The sequence below is a fragment of the Syzygium oleosum genome, unplaced genomic scaffold (assembly GCF_021117445.2).
Source record: "Syzygium oleosum isolate NSW1041296 unplaced genomic scaffold, Sole_v2.1 Sole_v2.01, whole genome shotgun sequence".
Lineage (NCBI taxonomy): Eukaryota > Viridiplantae > Streptophyta > Magnoliopsida > Myrtales > Myrtaceae > Syzygium > Syzygium oleosum.
Window position 1 is genome coordinate 23,441,925 of NW_026607485.1, and position 20,605 is coordinate 23,462,529.

Below are 20,605 nucleotides of genomic sequence, written 5' to 3' on the forward strand. Positions count from 1 at the left end.
TATGGAAGATATTACGATCTCGATGACATCCATCGACATTAATAAGAAAAATCAGATAACCTAACATCTTGAAACTTATATAAGAAATAAACGATATTCTTTATTTTCACATCAATGTGTCACGTAGTTTTTAAGGACGGCTTGAGAGAATGTATGAACGTGATTGTTTCGATGATTAGGGGGGAGCAATCGGACAGCTTCAATTCGGGAACCGAACGAACTGGCCTTACTCGACTCGTTCCAGGAAGAACCAATCTGATTCTCGATCCCGAACTCTAGAGCCAGTTCGGTTATCAGTCGTTATGTCGGAACCACCAATTATTCAATCTGATGAGATGTAATTGGGAGAGCCAGAACTTACGACGTCGAACTTGAGATAAGCGCACAAAGCCAATCAACTGATAAGAATTCTACCGGTCAGGAGCCGGAGAAAATAACATATTAGCATCAATTACGTGAGTGCTCGGTAAAGTCGGTCGGTTCGATTCGAGATCGGTTCCAACCGGGAAGTAGTGTCAAGCTGGGGATGTTCGAAACCAAACCTATCGTGGTAAGGACAGCATGTCGATGGAAAAGGACAAAAAATGCTAATGGCCAAGCAGGTAGCTTGGTCCGCACAAGCCGGTTCAACGAACCAATGACCAACCAACCCTGTAACCATGCCTCTGCATCAACTTGACAGTCCCGTCTCTCCCTCTCTGTGTCTCTCTCTCTCTCTCGTGCTTACTGGGCGCTAACACGTTCCAAAGCATGTCTCAGTCGCGGTAAGCGCGCATATAATGCGCCAACTGCAACTGCCTAACTGCATTTCCCTGTGTCCTTACAGTTTACGTGCATCAATGAGTCACACAGAGCTTGACCGTCTGCTTGTGCTGGTAGAGATAGTGATCAAGAGAGAGAGAGAGGGAGTGAGAGCTTTATTAGGATAGGTTCTCGCATTGAATGCCCCCTCGCCAACATCCACCGGTACCCATTAATGCACAATTAATTTGAGGACGGATCGATCGTGGCCTGTCTCCGTCTCTCTCTGTTTCTCTATCCTGGTATTTGTTGTTGTCCCTCCCAGTTCCAGTGGAAATAAAACAGAGTTGATCATCGTTTGTTTGTTCGAATTATAGTGTGCAAGTAGAGAAGAGGAGAGAGGAGAGGAGTAGAGTAGATTTTGTCGCTTCTCTGACCACCACCCCACCTAAGAGCCAGAGCAGAAGGAGGTTCAAGATTCACACTTTTCCTCGCACTTTGCATGGGTCTCTAGCTCTTCGGTCACGGCACGCTGGAGCGGTCAAACTGACAACCCCTTCATGCATTAGCCATTTCGTCGACGCCCTTCACGCCATCCTCCTTGAGATCTTCCTTATAGCACGTCTGAGGAAACCCGCGGTTCCTTGAAGAGATTCTGTCGAGCAAAGCCGGATACCCATGACGAGGAGGAGCACGGCGAACGAGGTGATGAAGGAGATAGATGCGGGGAAGCCAACGGCGGGGAGCGGGCTCGCCGTTGCCGGGCTGAGCCCGCTCAGCGAGACGCTGTGGCGGGAGAGCGGCAAGTTGGCGTCGATGAACGCGGAGTTCGTCGGCGACGTCTCGGCCAGGCTGACATGGCAGGACCTCACGGTGACGGTGACACTCGGCAACGGCGGCGAGACCCAGAGGGTGCTGGAGGGCCTGACCGGCTACGCCGAGCCGGGTACGCTCACGGCCCTCATGGGCCCCTCCGGGTCGGGCAAGTCCACGCTCCTGGACGCCCTCTCGAGCCGCCTCGCCACCAATGCGTTCCTCTCTGGGACGATCTTGCTCAACGGCCGCAAGACCAAGCTCTCTTTTGGAGCTGCTGTGAGTTTCACTCACTCTAGTATGTGTTTATGTTTCTCTTTTAGTAACTTCAGTCGCTGAAAGATATGTTCGATATACATTGTTGTTGTCGTCGGAGGTTAGGCTCGAGTCTGTGAGACTTATAGCTGTGCTATGGACTCGAAAATACTCTCACTTAGTGACATGATGAATGGATCGGGGCATTCACGGTCCTAAACCGTACTTACCAGTTTACATAGAAAGGAGTCGCATTGATTGGTGTTTACTCGACATGATCCCAGGCCTATGTCACACAAGATGACGACTTGATCGGTACCCTTACCGTGCGTGAAACGATCTCATATTCGGCTCGATTGCGCCTTCCCGATCGCATGCCCTGGTCAGAGAAGCGCACGCTGGTGGAGAGCACCATTATAGAGATGGGTCTCCAAGATTGCGCCGACACAGTTATCGGAAATTGGCATCTGCGCGGGATCAGTGGAGGAGAGAGGAGGAGGGTCAGCATTGCTCTTGAGATCTTGATGAGGCCACGGTTGCTCTTTCTCGATGAGCCGACTAGCGGGCTCGATAGGTTTATCTTCTGATTCCCTTACTTTATTCGCGTCTATATTCACAGTCATGTGTGCGCCTTCATAAATTCTATCCAGTGCGTAGTGTAATAATAGTTCTCTGTCCGTTTATGACTTGCCATCGAGGATATCTCCCTTGACGGGCCACATTCAATCCGGTATAACTTGCAGTGTCATGCAATTTTCGTTTGGTAATGATTTCATGTTCGGTTAACACAGTGGTTTCCTCCGAAATCTCACTACTTCATTTTGCAGTGCTTCGGCTTTCTTCGTGACCCAGACACTTCGTGGCCTATCTAGAGACGGCAGAACTGTGATTGCCTCCATTCACCAGCCCAGTAGCGAAGTCTTTGAGCTGTTTGATAGACTGTATTTGCTTTCCGGTGGCAAGACGGTTTACTTTGGTGAGGCATCAGAAGCATACGAGGTAAGAAGTTATCTACCTTAAGTCGCTTTCACTCTAAACAAAAAGGCTGATTTACATATGTTTGGTTGATGCAGTTCTTTGCTCAAGCTGGATTTCCATGCCCTGCTCTAAGGAACCCATCTGATCATTTTCTTCGATGCGTTAACTCCGACTTTGACAAAGTTAAAGCCACGCTAAGGGGGTCCATGAAAATTCGGGTATGGAAATTTCTTTTTGGCCTTCCCCATAAGCGAGCTCCACTGAACAGTGGACATAAAAATTTCTGGCACTTCATCAATCATTTATCTGAGTCGGACTTGATCCGAAAAGAATGATATCTTTGGGTTTCTCGGCTTTAAGAGTGCTAATTAAGTTGGTTTTCCCTCAGTTCGAAGCAACTGATGGTCCCTTGGAGAAGTTAACAACAGCTGAAGCTATCCGAGTTCTCATTGACTTCTATCGCACTTCTCAGTACTCCTACGCTGCTAAACAAAAAGTCGACGAGATGTCAAAAGTTGTAAGTTCTCCCTTCGGTACAGATTAACCTTGATAATCCTTTTAGCCAACTTCTGTTATTGTCATTATGTTGCCGTGAATAGAAAGCTTATGAATGGTTCATCATTTTGCAGAAAGGGACTGTGCTAGATTCAGGAGGCAGCCAAGCTAGTTTTCTTATGCAAGCCTTTACCTTAACCAAGCGTTCGTTCATAAACATGTCCAGGGACTTTGGGTATTACTGGCTAAGGCTTGCGATTTACATTTTCGTTACCGTCTGCATAGGCACGATCTATTTGAACATCGGGACAGGATACAATTCGATTCTGGTATTGATTCTCCATTTAATTTATCATCTCAGACAATTGATTACCGCCACACAATGACAGCAAATCAAATCAAAGTACACAAAACTTGTACCATAAACAGACAAAACAAACTCCAATTGAAGTAAACAAATTTTCTTAAAAGCTCTTTTTCTCTGTGACAGGCCAGGGGCTCATGTGCATCTTTTGTCTTTGGATTTGTAACGTTTATGTCGATTGGTGGGTTTCCTTCGTTTGTTGAAGATATGAAGGTGAGGTGTTAAAAAACCTGTTCAGCAATCCACAATGGGACATCCTTCGATGGTGATTACCAATTTTTTCCCTCCTTAAGTCACGTCTTAAATCTGGCAGGTCTTCCAAAGGGAGAGGTTAAATGGTCATTATGGTGTCACTGCATTTGTCATCAGCAACACGCTCTCTGCAACGCCTTTCCTAATACTGATCACTTTCCTTTCGGGAACTATTTGTTATTTTATGGTGCGCCTTCACCCGGGCTTCGAACACTATCTCTTCTTTGTTTTGTGCCTCTACGGTAGTGTAACAGTCGTCGAGAGCTTGATGATGGCAATCGCTAGTGTCGTACCCAACTTCCTGATGGGGATCATCACAGGGGCTGGAATTCAGGTTAGTATTTTTTTCACCATGTAGTTGAAGTTTACACTTATAACGGACCAAGTTTTATACTAAAAATGGACCGCAAAATCATGGAAATAAAATCCTTTATCTAACCAATGAGAGAATTTATATATTGAATCATCGCTCCATTTATTATGGTGGGCCTTTGTGGTCTATAAATGGTCCAATTCCATTCAATATGGTACCGGGTGAGACACCTGACTCTTTGGAAGCCCTTGTTTGCATCTCCTTAAACCCAATATCTTTACTTTCCGCTTAAGCAAGTATGCTAGTGCACAAGTGAGAGGAGTGTTACGATATTATGTTTGAAGAAATGCTTCTTTTTATGTTCATAAAACTGTAGATTGATCAGGTGCAGTTTTAAGTAATTTAGTAAGCTGAGCATTCGTCACGAGTTATGTCTTTTATGGTTGCAAGAACTTAGGGCAGGGCTATGCTTCTGATTGCTATTTGAGGACTGTTTTTTCTACAGTTGAGTTTTCGAATGCTTTTCTACGACTTACAGCAGAGGCTTTGGTTTAATACTTCTGCTCACAGCATTAACAAATTCTATCAGCCGTCTCAATTTTTGCATCTCAGTCATCTTCTTGTTTGCTTTTATGCTTCAGGGCATTTTCATGCTGGTCTCTGGATACTTCAGGCTTCCTAAGGATATTCCTAAGCCCGTATGGCGCTACCCAATGTCGTATATCAGCTTCCACTTCTGGGCACTTCAGGTAAAGCTGCACGCAGTGTTTCATTTTCGATATCAAGAGATTTCTCTGTCGAAAACTTTATATAACCGCCAGGAAAATAATTGTAGGGTCAATACCAGAATGATCTCAGCGGTATGCTGTTTGACAACCAATCGCCAGATCTACCCAAAATTCCAGGAGAGTATATTCTTGAAAACGTCTTCCAGATTGACGTGAACCGATCAAAATGGGTGGACCTGAGTGTGTTATTAAGCATGATAGTCATTTACCGCATCCTCTTCCTTATAATGATCAAGGTCAATGAAGATGTGACTCCTTGGATCAGAGGTTATCTAGCAAGGAGGAGGATGCAGCGGCAGACCGGAAACAACAACTCGTTAATTGCCCCGAATGGCCTCACCCAATCTCCTTCTTTGAGGAATTACTAGGCCAATCGAGCGGCTGCGACTGGGAGAATGTAAAAACAAGAAGGAGCGAGAAGGTTTTGACAGTCAACAGACAATTATATATTCAGATCACAGTATCACAGAAACAATCTCGTTGGGGATGTTGAACAGACAAGTTTGAAACCGTTGCTGCTTAGAATATCTTTCTCAGAATGATGATTTACTTAACTTGTTATCATATTGGTATCTGTAATTTTTAATATCATTATGGGAATCGATTATGTGGCCAGGGAGAAATCAATTATCTATAGATTTGCAAATCTCTCTCTCTCTCTCTCTCTCTCTCTCTCTCTCTAGTCCGCATGTTGTTGTTGTTGTTTTTTTTTTTTCCTGTTTTTAGGGGGGGTCGAATCTCATTGCCAAGTGGGAATGTCAAAACAGGAATAGCTGTGGACCTCTTCGTTTATGTTTATGTCTTCTGAGAAAATGCATCACTTTGTGGCCGAGTCTCAGGATAAAACTGAACTCCTTACTTACAGAACAGGAAGACTCTGTCACAGATGTCTTACTGAACAAACAAAAAGAAAGAAAAGGGCGATCCAATTTGTAAATGATATTACATAATCTGGAATGATGAGAAGAACTTGCAAATCGGTCATTCCTTCCACACGGGGATGATGCCTTGTGCCGCCAGACGCTTTTCGACCCAGAAGACAACGAGCTTCCCCGTGACTCTTTTCTCATCCACAAGAAATGGCTCAACGGTACTTGCTTCCGAGCCATAGGACGACAACGCGAACCCTTTTGGGCCTTACAAAAGCAAAAAATAATAATGAATCGAGCGTCGATGCATGGAATTAGAATATGAAGAATCAGAGAGAGAGAGAGAGAGAGAGAGAGAGAGAGAGAATGAGCAATACCGGTGAGGTCACCCGTAGGAAAGAAGGCCCAGAATGAGTAACGATTCCCCTCTTTTAGGAAGGAGCCGTCCAACTGCATATTCATGAAGAGCAATCAAATGGAACAGTGTGAGGTTGTGACGTGAGCTAAAACCATTCGAAAATTGTTCTGTGAGCTACGGAAGAAGCACACAAGTAAAGAAATGTTCTGAAACCGACCCTGTTATCCTGGAAAGAGAGTTCAATTTCGGAGAGGTCATCTTGGGATTGGAGGATTTCTAGTAGGGGAGGGATCACTTCCTCCTCCATGAGCTGAGGAAGTGGCTTCGTCGGCGCTTTCGCTGGAGCTTTAGGCTTTGCCGCCGCCGCCGCTGCTTTTGGAGCTGCTTTTGCTTCCTCTGTCTCTGTGGTGGCTGGTATAGAGGAGGAAAAACCAAAAGCATTTCATTTTCTATTTTAAAGAATACGGTTAGAGGGTTAAAAACTCAAAACAAACTCAATCAAGGCTTGAAGGTGAGAATGCAGAGGATATACCGGTGGAAGTCGATTCTTGGACGGCAGAGCAGGCAACAATTCTTGGAGAAGCCACTGCTAATCTGCACACCATCTGTTAGACCATGAAGATCATTGTCAGTTGCAAGTCTACACAAGCAGTCACTTTGCCCAAAACTTTCATCAAAACAACAGCTTTCATTTTCTATCTTCTTTCCTTGCCCAAAGCGCAAAAATAGTTGAATTGAGATTGTCTGATTGTTTGTCAAGGGAGTTTGAACTCCATTTCTATTTCAAAGAGAATCAAGAAGAGGGAAGGAAAACTGTGACTATTGTCATCTCCTTAAAGTCAATTGAAACTTGTTCTAAAGCTCTCCTTTTTACAGGGAGCTCACGCTTTGCTATCATTTGCACAGCAGACACAGATATCTCGCTGCGACTTCACATCAACATAGAACTAAGCCACAGCATCAAATTCAAACGTTGCTAGCTTCTGCAGTTGCATATAGCTAACCATCCTCGTCGCATCACAAAGAATTAGCAGGATTCACCAAACTCTTTTCGGCAAAGAGCATTCTTTTTGTGTTCTGATGAAATCGCAATCCGAACTTGAGCAAGCAAGCACACGCGAACAAAGCACTCAAACGGCGAGTTTTTCACGTACCGTGGAGGGATTTCGAGATTTTGCATTGTGGGAGAAATACGAAGAAGACGATGAAGAAACGAAGCTGGAGACTCCGACTGCTTGTCCACCAAGTGTTGCGGCCATTTGCATTTCAAGAACAGAGCATCCACCGAACAGAACAGAACTTTCAAGAACTGTACAAATCCGCTACCATGGAAGAACCGGCAGCCCCATCAGAATCTTGAAGATTAAAGTTTCGTTCTTTGGATCTGATAGAAAAATGGGACTCGTTTTTTTTTTTTTTTTTTTTCTTTTTACAATTATTTATCTTTTGGCGCTAATGTGAAGATGGTGGAGAAATTAGCTGACAGCAAGTCCAGAGGAAGGAGCGAAGATACAAGGCAAGAGGAGGGGGTTCTCTCTCATCCACACGGGGTCTCGTGAAATATATGCCACTGAATTCCCATACGTTTTAAGCCCATGTACACATTTGCAAACTAAAGAAAGTGATATGTTCGTTAGAAGTCCTAAAACTTATCACGAAAGTGCAATTGAGTCCTAAAACTTGTAAAAAGTGCGATCCAATCCTAAAACTTATCAAATTGATTCAATTGAGTCCTAAAGTTACCACCCATAAGGAGAGAGAGAGAGAGATATTTGTTTGGTCTCTGGGAAAAAAGAGAAATTAGCATTGGCCCAAAATTGCAGAAATTACATGGATTACATGATATTGTTTGAGAATTAGGCTCCAATTTCCTGATTAGTAAACTTTAATTAAACTAATCTGAGACTACCATTTCAGTTGATCAAGCAGATTTTACCCATACTCCACGAGTCCTCCTCATTGACCGACAAAAAAAGAAAAAAGACCCATCTTTTCTATGTCCAATATTTGTGGTCTTGTCCCCCTTCATCATTGATTTCGATTTGGCTAGGATTTCTTATTGTTGTTTACGAGTTCACACATTACCAGTGGAGGAAAATTGTTCAAAAAGTCCTAAACCTATTGCAATTTTGCCAATTCAATCATAAACTTTTCAAGTGTACCAATTGAGTTATAAACCTTTTTACTTCTTGTTAATTGAGTCCATCCGGCCAATTTTGGCTGCCCGGAGCTAACGTAGATGCTGGCCAACGCTGACGTGGTAATTTTTAAATATTTTTTTTGAATTTTTTTATATTTTTTTCCTTTTATTTTTTTTTGGCCTTCTTCCCTCTATTCGGTCCGGCAAGGTCGACCTCGCCGACTTCTGGCGAAGCTCACCCCCGCCGACCCTTGGCTGGGAGAGGTCGAACCTCGTTCGACCTCGCCGTCCCAACCCAGGCGATGGCGGCCTCGCTAGATCTGGGCGAGGCTGACCTCACCATCGCCTAGGTCGTGACGGTGAGGTCGGCCTCGCCTTTGTTGGGTGAGGTTGAGCTTCACCAAAGGCTGGCGAGGGCGAGCTTCGCCAGAGGCAAGCAAGGTCGACCTCGTTGGCCCTCGCCTCTGACCGGTCCGACCTGCCAGAGGGAAGAAAAAAATAAAAAAATAAAAAATTGTCACATTAGCGGTGGCCGGACGACCGGCACTGGCCGTCGTCCACGTCAGCTCCGAGCAGTCAAAATTGGCTAGATGGACTCAATTGACAAGAAGTGAAAAGGTTTAAAACTCAATTGACAAACTTGAAAGATTTATGACTGAATTGGCAAAAATGCAATAGGTTTAGGACTTTTTGAATAATTTTCCCTTACCAGTGACATGGAAAGAAATTCTAAAACTCCAATGAGAGGACTAGTAATCAAATAGTATGTCTATTTGGCTGACGTTGATGTCAAATTACTGCCAAGCATTCATGAATATGTCAGCATTAATCTCATACTTCTATAGTAAAGTAAGAATTTCAACTCTGTTCTTGAAATGCAAATAAGATATCTACAGACGCTAAAGGTCAGCCATATGATTCGATTGATTGTGAATTTGTGATCAGAGTCTCATTTTGTTCTAAAAAAAAGAATGGCAGAGGTTTCAGAGATGTGCCAAAACACGATGCAAACGACTTCATAAAATAGAACCAAGAGATTGATCTTGGGGAGGATCATAAACCATTCGTTCGCAGTTGGAATAGATGAATTCCACAACGAATTGCCCAGATGAATTCCACAATGAATCGCGCAGATAATCCCCCGTTTATATGATCAAGATCTGGGCCTAACAGGGAAAGTTGCATCTAGAGAGGTGGTCCCTTCAGCCTCCAATAAATTGAAACGCCCCGTTTAAACTCAGACCGAGCAAAGACCTCAATGAATTTCATAGCGAGAGTCTTGATTGAGGTAATCTTATTGCTTTAATCTGCTTCTCCTCCTTGGTTGGGAACATTTGGGCAAACTGTTTTTCTTGAACTTCTGAACCATAGCATACACCTATAACGAGCAGATGAAATCAGGTTAAGGGACCATAAGATCGCCTGTGAAACAGGAAATAGTGCTTCGATGCCAGTTTCAATGAAAAGACTAAAGCCATGGCAACACATCAATGAATTAGCAGTTAACTTGCATGTTGAAGCTGAATACTGTCTCAGGCATTGACTTTGTACTAAGATCTGGTGATCCACATTTCTGTCCAGCTTCGCTGACTGCATGTTCATTTATTATCTGATTGCTTGCACAGTGTGTGATAAATCAAAAAACCGTTTTTCCAATTCTTTTACAGCGTGAAATAGAAAACAGAAAATGAATGAGCATAGAACCAAGAAACAGCAAACGATATGCATTTACTTCTTTAAAACGTTCTTCAGTTCAGTTTTGTACAGAAAGTTCTAGAGATTCTTAAGTTCTGGTGTTCAAACTGATTTGTCAGCTATATGGAAATGAATCAAACACTCTGGCAATACTGTCTTATTACCAATTGTTCAGGTACCTAGAAGGAAATCAAGGAAATATCGAATTATCTCAAAATCATCATATCCATGTGTGTGAATTTAATCACTTGCCTTCCTGACTCCAGACGTCAATCCCAAGCTAGAAAGAGCCTCGCTGTCCACATATTTCCATGTCAATGTTTTCTTGCTGTGCTTCCTAAAGAAACTCGTCTCATCTTCAAACCGACAAAAAGCAGAGTCAGTAGCCACATAGTTTACAAAGACATTCATATAATGATGTACTTATATGACAGAAAAATCAGACAAGTAGACATATCAAATTGCTTGTAATTGATAAAACACGGTACCCTATCTTTCCTTCAAGAACTGAGGCTTACTAGCTAACGTCTCAGAATCAAGTTATCTACAGTTTACAACAAATGCAGACTACTACAAACAAGACCATTTATATTTGAGGATGTAGAATTGATGGAGCTTCTCTTTTACACTTCAATTGTAGAGAGGAAGTGATCTACTTCGATTTTACTTAGTATGGAATGTGTGGTAGAGACGCCTTACCTTTGAGACGTAACACCAACAGCTCCACGAATATCCTGAGACGAATATGTGAAAAAATATGGACAAAATCTCCAACATCTTCCCTTGTGATCGGGATGCAGATTGTTAAGTCAAGTCCAAAAGATTGTTCCAGAAAATTATCAATTGCTTTCCTTCTTGTATCTGAGTCAGCTTCATCCTTCAGCATTACTGATGGGAACTCCCAGAGACCAGCAAGCAAACCCTCATCTGGCCTTTTCACGAGAAGGTAACCACTTTCAGTACTGTTACTGGCAAATGCATCTTCACCTCTTAATATCTCCACAACGCAAACTGCAGAAAATTCCTCTCTTTGTTTTGTCTTGACTCCTTTAGAAGGATAATCTGTGACCGTTACAGATTCATCCTTTCTGGAAATTGAAAGTGCCTGACATTGGATGGAGATAGGGCATGAAGAACAGCTTGGATTCAATGGAGTGCAAACAGTTGCACCAAGTTCCATGAGAGACTGGTTAAAATCCCCAGGTCGATCTGGATCAACTAGTTGAGCTGCTAATTTCCTGATCCAGAGGAAATTTGAATGAGCAACTATATAAAGAATGAGAAAAAATAACTTTACCAAAAAAAAAAAAAGAATGAGAAAAATAGTTACAAGCTACAGCAATTGTCCCCTGCATTGTCAGGACATACTAGGAAAAATATAGCGAGGTAACCATTAAAGACACAATAGCACTTTTTGTAGCCATTGATCTCATGATGAATAGAACGCTGTTTGACTGAGGAACTTAAAATTTCAAATTTCAGCAGGATGAGTCCACATCTCAGAAAGGAACATGTTTGAAGTTAGAGAGGCACAGGTGCAGGGTCAATGGTTCGGACAATGCACCGACTCCACTAGCCTAGATTTTCGTAGTGAACTAACAATTATTATGCATTGAGGGACGGACTACCAGATGATAGAAATTTTAATGAACAGAAGAATCAGGTACTGCAGATTAAGTTAAAAAAATGCAAAAGGGTCAATATTGGCAAGAGCATTTGGAAGTAAAGTAAATTGTGTTATGAGATATAAAATCCAACCAACAGCTCACCAAAAGTTTTTGACAGTAGCTGAGTCTTTTGGATTTGCAGAGATAGCCTTCAACCTAGCAAGCACTCTAACTACATTCCCATCAACTACCGGCACCACCTGATGGATCAAAGTTTAAAATTGTTCCTCACATGGTAAAAATGAATAACTGGAAAAGTTGCACACCTCATTGAACGCTATCGAGGCAATTGCACCTGCTGTATAATCACCGATTCCAGGAATCTTTCGGAGTGCACCAACTGTCCTGGGAAATCCTTCTCCACCAGCAACAATCATTTTTGCCCCCTAACAACGTAAATGAAGAGTAAGCCTCAAGCACATGCCTGGCATGGAGGTAAAGTAATTTTATGTGTGCAATACATGTGATTTATCTTTTTTTAGCTCCGTCGTTTTCCAGTTTCAGAGATGCATATCTGGTCATCATCACAAATTGAAACAAACCAAGCACAATTAAGAAACTAAAAGCAGAAAGGACCAATGACAAATAAATGGGACTCAAGGAAAGGATCAACTAACATACTGAATCAATATATCTTAATATCATTCCCCATCCAAAAATCAAGCAAGCATGAAAATTTAAAAATGTGCATCTTATACTATGTTCTAAGAGTGAACAAAGATGTGCAACAAAAAACACGAGACCAGAGCTGTGCTTACCTCTAAGAGGAAACGTGCCCGCCTATAATAGCCCAGACCAGCCCACATCTCATTCACCTCCTGCATAAGAATGATAACATTCATCTAAAACTCAACAAAAAATGTACTTTCAACAAATTAAGTTTGAATAACTTAGTAAGGGAAGCACATTTGGTTACACGAACATTCGAGGACATCAACATTTCAAAGTAGATGACTTCAGAACCTATGATTTATTCAAAAACTTAACTATATGGTCATCAAGATGGCTAAGAGGATTTCAGGCTGCAGTTCTCGATATAATCCTTCTGGGATTGGAAGGCAGAGAATGGCACTAAAAGCCCCTTCCAATGGCGTAATCAATAACAAAGAAACTAGAGAGGCCTAATTTAGGACTTAGCTCAAGCATATCTCAAGAGACACAAAATCTCAAATGAGCTATAACAGAAGGAGAAAAAAAGGAATATTTACAGAAGGTATCCATTGCTCTTCGGGCATAACACCAGGTGCCCCTGAACTAGCTAAAGAAATATGTATTAGATGGCTCTAATCAGGTGGTCCAAGAGCTCCTCAAGCACTCGCTTTATTGTTTAATGGGAAAAGAAGTATCAAGAGACAAGAATTAGATAGCTAAACTGAAAACCAGCTAACTTATAGTAAATATATGACTGCTTGAAAGTTTTATACTTTCCCTAGAGGATCCTTCTCCAGCTTTTCCACCAATGATTACAGAACTACGCAGTCCGAGCTTATGTAGACGAAGAACCAAAGTTCACATTTTGCTTCTTATCAAGTAGTCGCAACACTCCAGCCCGCGTTTTAGGAGAACAAGCTAATCTTTGGTTACTTTTGGAGGATACATAGTCGTCGAATGTTTATAAGCAAAAGAGTTACGCACCCACTACCATATCCATCCTGAAGGATGTGTACTACCTCGATCACAGACCAGGCAAACAAAAAAGATTACATACAAAAGAACCTAAGAATAAATGAACCACCTCTAGAGAAGCAGAGGCGAGATGGTGAAGAGAAGGCCACTTGAGCATCCACCGGTTGTAGTAGTCGATCACGGTCTGAACCCTCGTCTGTTGCAGCATCACCTCAGACACCCACACCCCATAAGCCCTCCTATCTTCTTCTTCTTCATCTTCCGGTGCATTCCCAGTATTGCCCTCGCTGCCGCTCATCCTCCACGGAAGCTCCCTCCGGTTGAGGTCGTACCACTCCAAGAGCGAAGCTCTGGCACCGCTCACCTCTTCTCTGTCGAACGAGAAGTCTTCGATGTCCGGCGCTTCCGGTTCTTGCCGAAGCGCCAATGCCTTCGGTGGGTTTATCTCCCTTCGCGGTCTCTTCTTCCCGGGACTGTCGTGGTCGTTCGCGTTCGCCTTCATGCGGGCACACTTGTCCTTCTTGGGCTGCGACGGTTTGTTCTTCTTCATGGGGGTGCGATGGTTGAACTGGGGTTGGAACACGATTCTTGGAGCAGAAAGGAAGTGAGTTTTCATTCACCGGAGCTTCTTCGAATCGGAAACATGCGTCCCAGCTGATCGAGCCCCTCCAGTAAAGATCGAATTTTTTTCGTGGAGAGAGAGGGAGAGAGAAATGGGTGTTCTGTTTTGGCGTCTAGGAGTTCAATTTGAAACATCCACTGTTCCTCGTATGGTCGTTGTCCGTACACATTCGGGTCGAGTTTAAGGTATGCAATGAGAAAAGAAATGATCGTTTAGGCTCAATTAAAAATGCTGTACTCCCATTCCATTCTTGAACTAGTCTCGTAGTCTACAGAGAACGTAGGATTGGCTCATTGTCATTTCTTAAAGGTATTTGTCACGGGTCAATAGTTTGAGATTAAACCCGTACGGCGATTTAGATTTTCTTAGATCATTGAAGCGCCTAATCTCACGTTGGTAGAGACAGAAAGTTGTAGAGAAAAGCTATAGAAGAAAATGAATTTCTATTGCTTTCAATTATTGAATGTTTCAAATGAGGGAAAAGACATCCCTACTTATACAAAGACTCGACTGATTACTCATCCACCGACTACCGTCATTTATGCTGAGAATTCTCTGGAACACGGCACAATTACTGTATCGTCTATCCCTGAGAACGTTCCTAAAGCTCTCGTATATTTGGCCCGTTCTTTTCAAATTATCATCTGAGTCCTCATTGATTAATTTCAAATAGTTTGCCATTTTTCGGTTTTCTTTAGCTCTTTGCCGGAGGGTGAATATATAACAGCACAGTCCTCTTCTACAGAAAGCATGCTAAACCATTGCCATCGTGTTTCTTGACTAGGGAAAGGTAATGAAGATTGAAGACACAACAGAAGGCCATATAGAATACCAAGCAAGAGAGAGAGAGAGAGAGAGAGAGAGAGAGTCTCCAAGCTCAGTAAAAACACCATATAAGGGGAAAACAAAAAGCTCAGTAAACACCAGACAAAGCAAGCCATAGAAATGAGCAACCTCCTATACACTCTCTCAGGATGAACTCCCTCGGAACAATCTGCAAATATTAAAGTGACTCAATGTACAACATTTGGTACAAGGTGACTTACTTTCCCCATCTCGATAGGATGAGCAAGCCTGCTATAGTCAAACACGTCGAAGCCACTATCGACACAACCAGTGCAAAGGCATACACGGGGTCAGGGAAATTGAAATACTTCTGGATTTTTTTCAGTCCTTTGTCAATTACAGGTGCCAGTGCAGCCGCCCCAGCTACTCGAAATGGCCTCGTCACGTTGTTACCGGTCCACATCAGTATGACAATCTGGACAGCAGTCGACAGTCAATTCAAGTGAGACATCCAAAAAGAACTCCCTCCAATTCAACGTAAACGTGTCAATAACAACTAGGCCAGAAAAGGAAATTAGCAAACCTTCTAGGCAAAGGCAAAAGAAAATGACAAAACCAGAAAAAACAAGCGCAATGTCATGAGGAATGTCTTTCCTTTGCATTTGAGATAAAAACAGTAAAACATCAATCTAAAGCCAGTAGCCAGCTTATCGAAATCAGAAAGACAGAAATTTAGCATAATAATTCTCCTATCCAATGAATGAATACCATAGATACAAATTAAACATCATTCTTACTTCTATCAATCTTCTATTGGGGCAATCAGGATTCCACACTGTTTTTTCAACGTTTTATAAATACACCACCAAGCAAGAACTTGATGACTTAACCAAGCTGCTTAAGCCTGTTATTAATTGGCACTAACCGGTTTGCTGGTCAACTCATTTTGGGTTCATGAGCTTTCGATGAATATCATTAATCAATCTAGCTTTAAGCCATCTTTTGTTTTTGTCACCTGTATCTCGACTCAACATAGCCATCTTCAATAGGTGTATATAAAGAGATAATCGCATGAACTTTACCCAAAAGCATAGTCCAGTTCCATATCCAATCTAAAGAACTTGAATAAATGTCAGTAATTGTATAAAACTACAGGCATGCACTAATTGCATGAGAAAAGCATAGTCTACCTCTACATCCAATCTGAAGAACTGGATCAACATTGTCAAGAAAATGGGCAAGCTCAAGGCTAGGACACCTTAAGTTGACAAAGAACAAAATCAGCTTCTTCCACATTGCCATATATGTTCAGGGATCTTGATTCCAAGTCCTATAACTTCAGGCTCAGAACTGAATAATCAACAGCATTACACAGATGTCTGTCAAGACACAACCTTCATATAGACGTTTTGCTTTGAAGTTGTTCAATCTGTCCCCTAACCGAATCAATACATAGAACTAAGGAACCCAATGGGTAGATTACATGGACACTAAAACCTGATAAAGCCCTTGTTAAGCCAATGGATCTTAGGTAATACCCGATACAAGAAATTCATTTGTAGCATTAGACTTTGCTTACCCCTAATAGCGCCTGAAGATTAGCTGCAGGATTCTTCCCCGTGCTCTTCTCATAGCCAAGGAATGCAAGGATGAAGAAAGTGGTGTATGTAACACCATCGAACAATCCATACGCAAGTACTGCTGCAAGCCCGAGCTTTGCTAATTTGGAAATCATTTCAGCTGAGTTGGCCTGATGCAAGGTCAAGTAAGAACGATAACAACAAACCGGGAAAATATCTTGGTAGCAATCAAATCCGAAAATAGCACAAAGGCCATCAAGAATTAACATTTCTAAAGATTCTATCAAGTCTTCTGACTCCCCTTTTTCCGAAGAACTTCTTCAAAACTGAATTCTACAACAATGCATGTTCAAAGTGCCCACTCAACTCGACATTGAAAACAGACACAATGAATGAACAGAGTACTTAGAGAAAGAGACGCTTACCTTCCATTTGCTCCAAAACCCTGTCCTCTGCTGGCTCTGCAATTTTCCCCAATGGAAATTGTCAATGATTCAGGTTCACTATACAGAAACAAAACAGAAAACAGCAAAAGGGTCTACAAAACCGTCAGTATTGTACTACAGAGAGACATAACTACCGGCAATTGCTGATCTCCATCCGAGAGACTTTCGCCTGCAGCTCCCTCATTGACAGAGCACTTGACGCAAAGGTTCGAACTTGAGGGCAAAGAAACACAGTACCTGCCTCGCTGCTTCGGAATCTGAGGATGAAGGGCATTCGCCCCACGAATCAAAAAAGAAGGGATGGTCTTGAACTTGATTTTACTAACTGGGGAGGCAGCTTTTTGGCTGTGGGGGATGGATTTCGATTCTATCAGAGACCGAGGATGATGGGGTTGCAAAGCAGCGGACAACATGTTCGTGTGTTCACTGTTCAGTCGCTCACTCTCCCCAGTCTCCCTCGGCTACCCGCTTGAACAGAGACAGACGACAGGAGCAACCGTCGACCCGCCCAGAGTCGAGGAGGTTCGGTTCAATCTGATCTTCTCTTTTGCAATTATGGTTCCCTTCTCGTATCTTTGGTTAAGGGGTTGAAGTTTTTTAACCATCTACACGAAGTTTTGTCCTCTAAGAAACGGTAGAGACCGATCTCTTAACCGGACTATGATTCTGTAAAAGCCTAGGATGACTCTGAAAATGTACGAGTGCTTAGACCTGCCTACGCAAAAATTGGGATTCTTGAATTTTGACAAGATTAAAGAGAAAACCCGGATTTTCTCTCTTTTCTTACCAAAAAAAAAAAGAGAAAACCCGGATCATGACAAGTCACAATTTTTTCAAGAAATCAAGCTGAATTTCACTTAAAATAATATTGATTAATCGAGAAACCAAAGGAACAAATTATGCTGAACCATGACAAAACACGGCCTCTACTCGCCAAAAAAGTTCCTGCAAGATTTTGAGCTGGTTTTTACTAGGGTGAGCATAGTCCGGGCGGGCGATTCCCACCCCGGAACCGTAGACCGCCCGCTAAGGACCGGTTCCAAAAAATTGGAGCCGAGAACCGCCCGTCGGTTCCATGGACCCACTCGAGAACCGGATCGCCGGTTCGGTCCGGTTCCCGGGTGGGTCCATGGAACCAGTCCCACTAAGTTTTCCTGGACAAATAAAAAAATGGACCGGTCTAATTCTTGCCCGTTGGTGGGTTATGTTCACCACATGCTACTTTGCTTCACATCAAATACATCCGTAGCCTATATTATATATCACACATGGGAGTTTGCCACAAGTTCACAATAGTCAGCAAGCAACCAAAACAACAACTTTCTTATTTTCTTTTTCTTTTTTTATTTTTTTGGTCAGATTTTTTAAATTAAAAATTAAATAAATATATATTATTATTATATTACCGGTTCGGTCCGGGTGGGCGGGTGAGCGGTTCCACACTGGGAACCGGGAACCGGACCGGTACCCACCGGTTCCGAAAAATTGGAACCGGGAACCACCGGTTCCGGTCCGGTTCTGGGCGGTCCAGGCGGGTCCCGGTTCTTTTGCACACCCCTAGTTTTTAGGTTCTCTTGCGCATTCGACTTCCATGCTGTGAACCTATGGTGGTTCCAGTTCCATATCGCTCTGTCTCGTTGCATTCGAATTTTAAGGGTCGGCTTGAAGTGAACAATCTGTCATCATCGTTATTCATAGAAAGAGATGCATCATGCCTTTTGGGAGCGGGCCAGTCCGCCGTCTCTTATAAAAAAAGATTTTAAACGCAGGATCATACAGTAAGTTTTGATATGTTTACAGACTTTTTAAAAGTAAGCACAGCCATTGTTTCCTCCCATCCGTGTATAGAACACAAGTCCCTCCCTCTCATGCTTTGTGAATGAGCTAGACAGTAAAGGCATGTTCAGTTGCTATACACAGGGCATAGCAAAAAGATGTCTGTCAAGTTTGCTCTCAGCTACACCATTCAAGAGAGACACAAAAGGTCAATAAAACTGTACTAGACGATATCAACCACGAGACATGAGCGAAAGGAGACATCCTTCTTTTACTTAATTGATGTGCTTAAGAGGCGGTCATCAGTAGGATTACAATACTCTGGGTGCTAAAAAAAGAATGAAATCAGACTCGAAAGCAAAATAGTCATTAAGCCATCCGGTAGCTGCAGTGCGAAAAATTCAGCCTTCGACCTGCAATTGGGAAGATAGTTTGCCATGAGAAAGTCATCCAAAACAGCGCACTGCATTGTTTTGACGGTTTCCATTTAAGTATTTCCCAAAAACTCCCTTATGGATCTTGTCGTGCCTTAATCAGAATCTGATACATGTAAGAAAGAGTTGAAACCCAGTCACAGATGTAATTACTGGAAATCTAAAATCCTAAAGTTTTAGGCTTGTGACCACCGAACTGACTACTAGCTTAAAGTTCCAATGACAACAACTGCATACAAATCCAACCAACAGCAAGCCCATCTTCTCCATGCTTATGCAGTTCAGTCCAATACAGAAACGCGACCGTCCTGCAAAGGATACCAAAAACATACTTGGAAAATCTCTAATTGCTACACAAATCATAAATCGCCGGGCATCAAATGAAGCAGCAACCACCAAATGTTATCAATTCCACAAGCCAAAATAGAAGTACCCATCATTTCCAATGCCCAGGTCAAGTTGTGACATTCCAGGGACTCATCCCTCAGTTCAGATTCACAGGTAAATTACAGGGCAACCGGAGGTCTACAATGTCACACTAAAAGCCAGAACCGAAGAAAGAAATCCAGCAACTGCAAATTTGGGCAACTAGTAGATCATGATCAACCCAGAATAACATGTTTCAACTCCTAACGAACAGGAGAGGCTACACATCACAGACAAAAGCCAACTGAATGATGACCACCCCCAATGCATTGCAGTCTTACATCCAAGAATGTCACATCCAAACGAATTTGTAAAGTTGTACCTGAGCGGGTTTGGACTCGGAGGAAGGGACCGGCTCGAGACTCGCAATCCTCGCTCCCAATGCATCGAACTTCTCCTGCATCTGCATCGACCCAAACAAGCCAAAAAAACACACGCACCCAAATTCACTGATTAAGAAGGCGAAGCAAAAACAAACTTCGGTTAAAGTCATCGAAATCGCACACGTACCTCAGCAGAAAGGGCGTAGCGATCGACCCAGAGGTCCCTCCACACCAATTGGGAAACCGCAGCACCGGTCACCGCGAACCCTAATCCGAACCACAGCAACCTCGTCCTCAACATCGCCTTCGACCCAATTCGATACGCTGCAGGGAGACGCCGGAATCAGCAGAAAGGCAACTTTTTTCGCTGCACGGAGAGAGAGAGAGAGAGAGAGAGAGAGAGAGCTGTGCGTTGTCGAAGACGAGAGCGATGGAGCGGGCAAGGAGAAGCGGGCCGGGTCGGAGCCCGCAAATTTCGGGCCTAGAACGGGCCGGGTCGGAGCCCCGGGCCCATTTCAAATGACCCGAATTGGCCCCATTTTTTTCTTTATTTTTTAAATATTTTTTTTCCTCCGTGAATTTTTGTCGGGCCTAAAACGGGCTCATCGGTACACGCGATCCCCCATCCCGCACGGTACTTTTACTTTTACGGGAAAATCTTTTGCTTTGATTCGGAGCATGTGAGCCCACTTCATCTCCGTCATTAAATGTTGTATGGGCTCCATGTGGGATCAACACGATCTAACGACGGAGATAGAGATGACTCGCTCACACGATCACGTCCAAACAAGGTCTTGCTCGCTGTCTCGACATATTTCAATCATGGATACACAACTTGCATCTAAAACGGTATAGAAT

The 20,605-nt window shown here is 43.0% G+C and overlaps 5 protein-coding genes across 8 annotated transcripts; 1 reads left to right on the plus strand and 4 right to left on the minus strand.

Annotated features, from left to right (window-relative positions):
* Window positions 1–1,021: 1,021 nt before the first annotated feature.
* LOC115676150 (ABC transporter G family member 11-like) lies at window positions 1,022–5,645 on the plus strand. The gene is made up of 10 exons (XM_030599034.2): window positions 1,022–1,833; window positions 2,094–2,383; window positions 2,637–2,808; window positions 2,883–3,005; window positions 3,176–3,304; window positions 3,417–3,611; window positions 3,773–3,859; window positions 3,960–4,232; window positions 4,853–4,960; window positions 5,047–5,645. Exons 1-10 carry the CDS (start codon window positions 1,420–1,422, stop codon window positions 5,365–5,367), a joined length of 2,112 nt encoding a protein of 703 aa, XP_030454894.1. The 5' UTR covers window positions 1,022–1,419; the 3' UTR covers window positions 5,368–5,645.
* A 112-nt stretch (window positions 5,646–5,757) lies between these two features.
* Window positions 5,758–7,758, minus strand: LOC115676140 (uncharacterized). 2 transcript variants are annotated; one of them, XM_056315690.1, is made up of 5 exons: window positions 7,381–7,758; window positions 6,759–6,831; window positions 6,444–6,628; window positions 6,246–6,318; window positions 5,758–6,135 (listed from the first exon to the last, which is right to left on the minus strand). In XM_056315690.1, the coding sequence occupies exons 1-5, from the start codon at window positions 7,489–7,491 to the stop codon at window positions 5,981–5,983; spliced, it is 597 nt and encodes a 198-aa protein (XP_056171665.1). In that variant the 5' UTR covers window positions 7,492–7,758; the 3' UTR covers window positions 5,758–5,980. The 2 variants fall into 2 exon arrangements, with proteins under 2 accessions (XP_056171665.1, XP_030454880.1); XM_030599020.2 differs by having other exon boundaries at window positions 6,444–6,637; window positions 7,381–7,757.
* A 1,503-nt stretch (window positions 7,759–9,261) lies between these two features.
* On the minus strand, window positions 9,262–14,522 carry LOC115676139 (adenine DNA glycosylase). The gene is made up of 7 exons (XM_056315687.1): window positions 13,464–14,522; window positions 12,487–12,546; window positions 11,995–12,114; window positions 11,831–11,928; window positions 10,761–11,299; window positions 10,314–10,417; window positions 9,262–9,744 (listed from the first exon to the last, which is right to left on the minus strand). Exons 1-7 carry the CDS (start codon window positions 13,968–13,970, stop codon window positions 9,661–9,663), a joined length of 1,512 nt encoding a protein of 503 aa, XP_056171662.1. The 5' UTR covers window positions 13,971–14,522; the 3' UTR covers window positions 9,262–9,660.
* Window positions 14,523–14,853: 331 nt separating this feature from the next.
* LOC115675983 (uncharacterized) lies at window positions 14,854–17,392 on the minus strand. The gene is made up of 4 exons (XM_030598815.2): window positions 16,923–17,392; window positions 16,768–16,803; window positions 16,342–16,512; window positions 14,854–15,237 (listed from the first exon to the last, which is right to left on the minus strand). The coding sequence occupies exons 1-4, from the start codon at window positions 17,199–17,201 to the stop codon at window positions 15,019–15,021; spliced, it is 705 nt and encodes a 234-aa protein (XP_030454675.1). The 5' UTR covers window positions 17,202–17,392; the 3' UTR covers window positions 14,854–15,018.
* A 1,536-nt stretch (window positions 17,393–18,928) lies between these two features.
* LOC115675999 (uncharacterized) lies at window positions 18,929–20,142 on the minus strand. Of its 3 annotated transcripts, none has more exons than XM_030598833.2 (3): window positions 19,935–20,142; window positions 19,747–19,827; window positions 18,929–18,977 (listed from the first exon to the last, which is right to left on the minus strand). In XM_030598833.2, the coding sequence occupies exons 1-3, from the start codon at window positions 20,046–20,048 to the stop codon at window positions 18,966–18,968; spliced, it is 207 nt and encodes a 68-aa protein (XP_030454693.1). In that variant the 5' UTR covers window positions 20,049–20,142; the 3' UTR covers window positions 18,929–18,965. The 3 variants fall into 3 exon arrangements, with proteins under 3 accessions (XP_030454693.1, XP_056172726.1, XP_056172720.1); XM_056316751.1 differs by lacking the exon at window positions 18,929–18,977 and adding an exon at window positions 19,011–19,306; XM_056316745.1 differs by lacking the exon at window positions 18,929–18,977 and adding an exon at window positions 19,011–19,303 and having other exon boundaries at window positions 19,741–19,827.
* Between the last annotated feature and the right edge of the window lie 463 nt (window positions 20,143–20,605).

What these genes read in the sequence shown, in the direction of transcription:
- LOC115676150 (XM_030599034.2), top strand. Translation starts at nt 1,420, where the DNA reads ATGACGAGGAGGAGCACGGCGAACGAGGTGATGAAGGAGATAGATGCG. An exon ending in AGCTCTCTTTTGGAGCTGCT is followed by an intron (nt 1,834 to 2,093) that starts GTGAGTTTCACT and finishes ACATGATCCCAG; the next exon opens with GCCTATGTCACACAAGATGA. An exon ending in CGTTTGTTGAAGATATGAAG is followed by an intron (nt 3,860 to 3,959) that starts GTGAGGTGTTAA and finishes TAAATCTGGCAG; the next exon opens with GTCTTCCAAAGGGAGAGGTT.
- LOC115676140 (XM_030599020.2), bottom strand. Translation starts at nt 7,491, where the DNA reads ATGCAAATGGCCGCAACACTTGGTGGACAAGCAGTCGGAGTCTCCAGC. An exon ending in CCAAGAATCGACTTCCACCG is followed by an intron (nt 6,638 to 6,758) that starts GTATATCCTCTG and finishes CCTCTATACCAG; the next exon opens with CCACCACAGAGACAGAGGAA. An exon ending in TCTCTTTCCAGGATAACAGG is followed by an intron (nt 6,319 to 6,443) that starts GTCGGTTTCAGA and finishes ATGAATATGCAG; the next exon opens with TTGGACGGCTCCTTCCTAAA.
- LOC115676139 (XM_056315687.1), bottom strand. Translation starts at nt 13,970, where the DNA reads ATGAAAACTCACTTCCTTTCTGCTCCAAGAATCGTGTTCCAACCCCAG. An exon ending in GGGCACGTTTCCTCTTAGAG is followed by an intron (nt 12,115 to 12,486) that starts GTAAGCACAGCT and finishes TTACGTTGTTAG; the next exon opens with GGGGCAAAAATGATTGTTGC. An exon ending in TGACGTCTGGAGTCAGGAAG is followed by an intron (nt 9,745 to 10,313) that starts GCAAGTGATTAA and finishes TGCTCGTTATAG; the next exon opens with GTGTATGCTATGGTTCAGAA.
- LOC115675983 (XM_030598815.2), bottom strand. Translation starts at nt 17,201, where the DNA reads ATGTTGTCCGCTGCTTTGCAACCCCATCATCCTCGGTCTCTGATAGAA. An exon ending in GGTTTTGGAGCAAATGGAAG is followed by an intron (nt 16,513 to 16,767) that starts GTAAGCGTCTCT and finishes ACCTTGCATCAG; the next exon opens with GCCAACTCAGCTGAAATGAT. An exon ending in ATCTTCAGGCGCTATTAGGG is followed by an intron (nt 15,238 to 16,341) that starts GTAAGCAAAGTC and finishes ACTGCTGTCCAG; the next exon opens with ATTGTCATACTGATGTGGAC.
- LOC115675999 (XM_056316745.1), bottom strand. Translation starts at nt 20,048, where the DNA reads ATGTTGAGGACGAGGTTGCTGTGGTTCGGATTAGGGTTCGCGGTGACC. An exon ending in GCTACGCCCTTTCTGCTGAG is followed by an intron (nt 19,828 to 19,934) that starts GTACGTGTGCGA and finishes GGGTCGATGCAG; the next exon opens with ATGCAGGAGAAGTTCGATGC. An exon ending in CCAAACCCGCTCAGGTACAA is followed by an intron (nt 19,304 to 19,740) that starts CTTTACAAATTC and finishes CCTTTGCAGGAC; the next exon opens with GGTCGCGTTTCTGTATTGGA.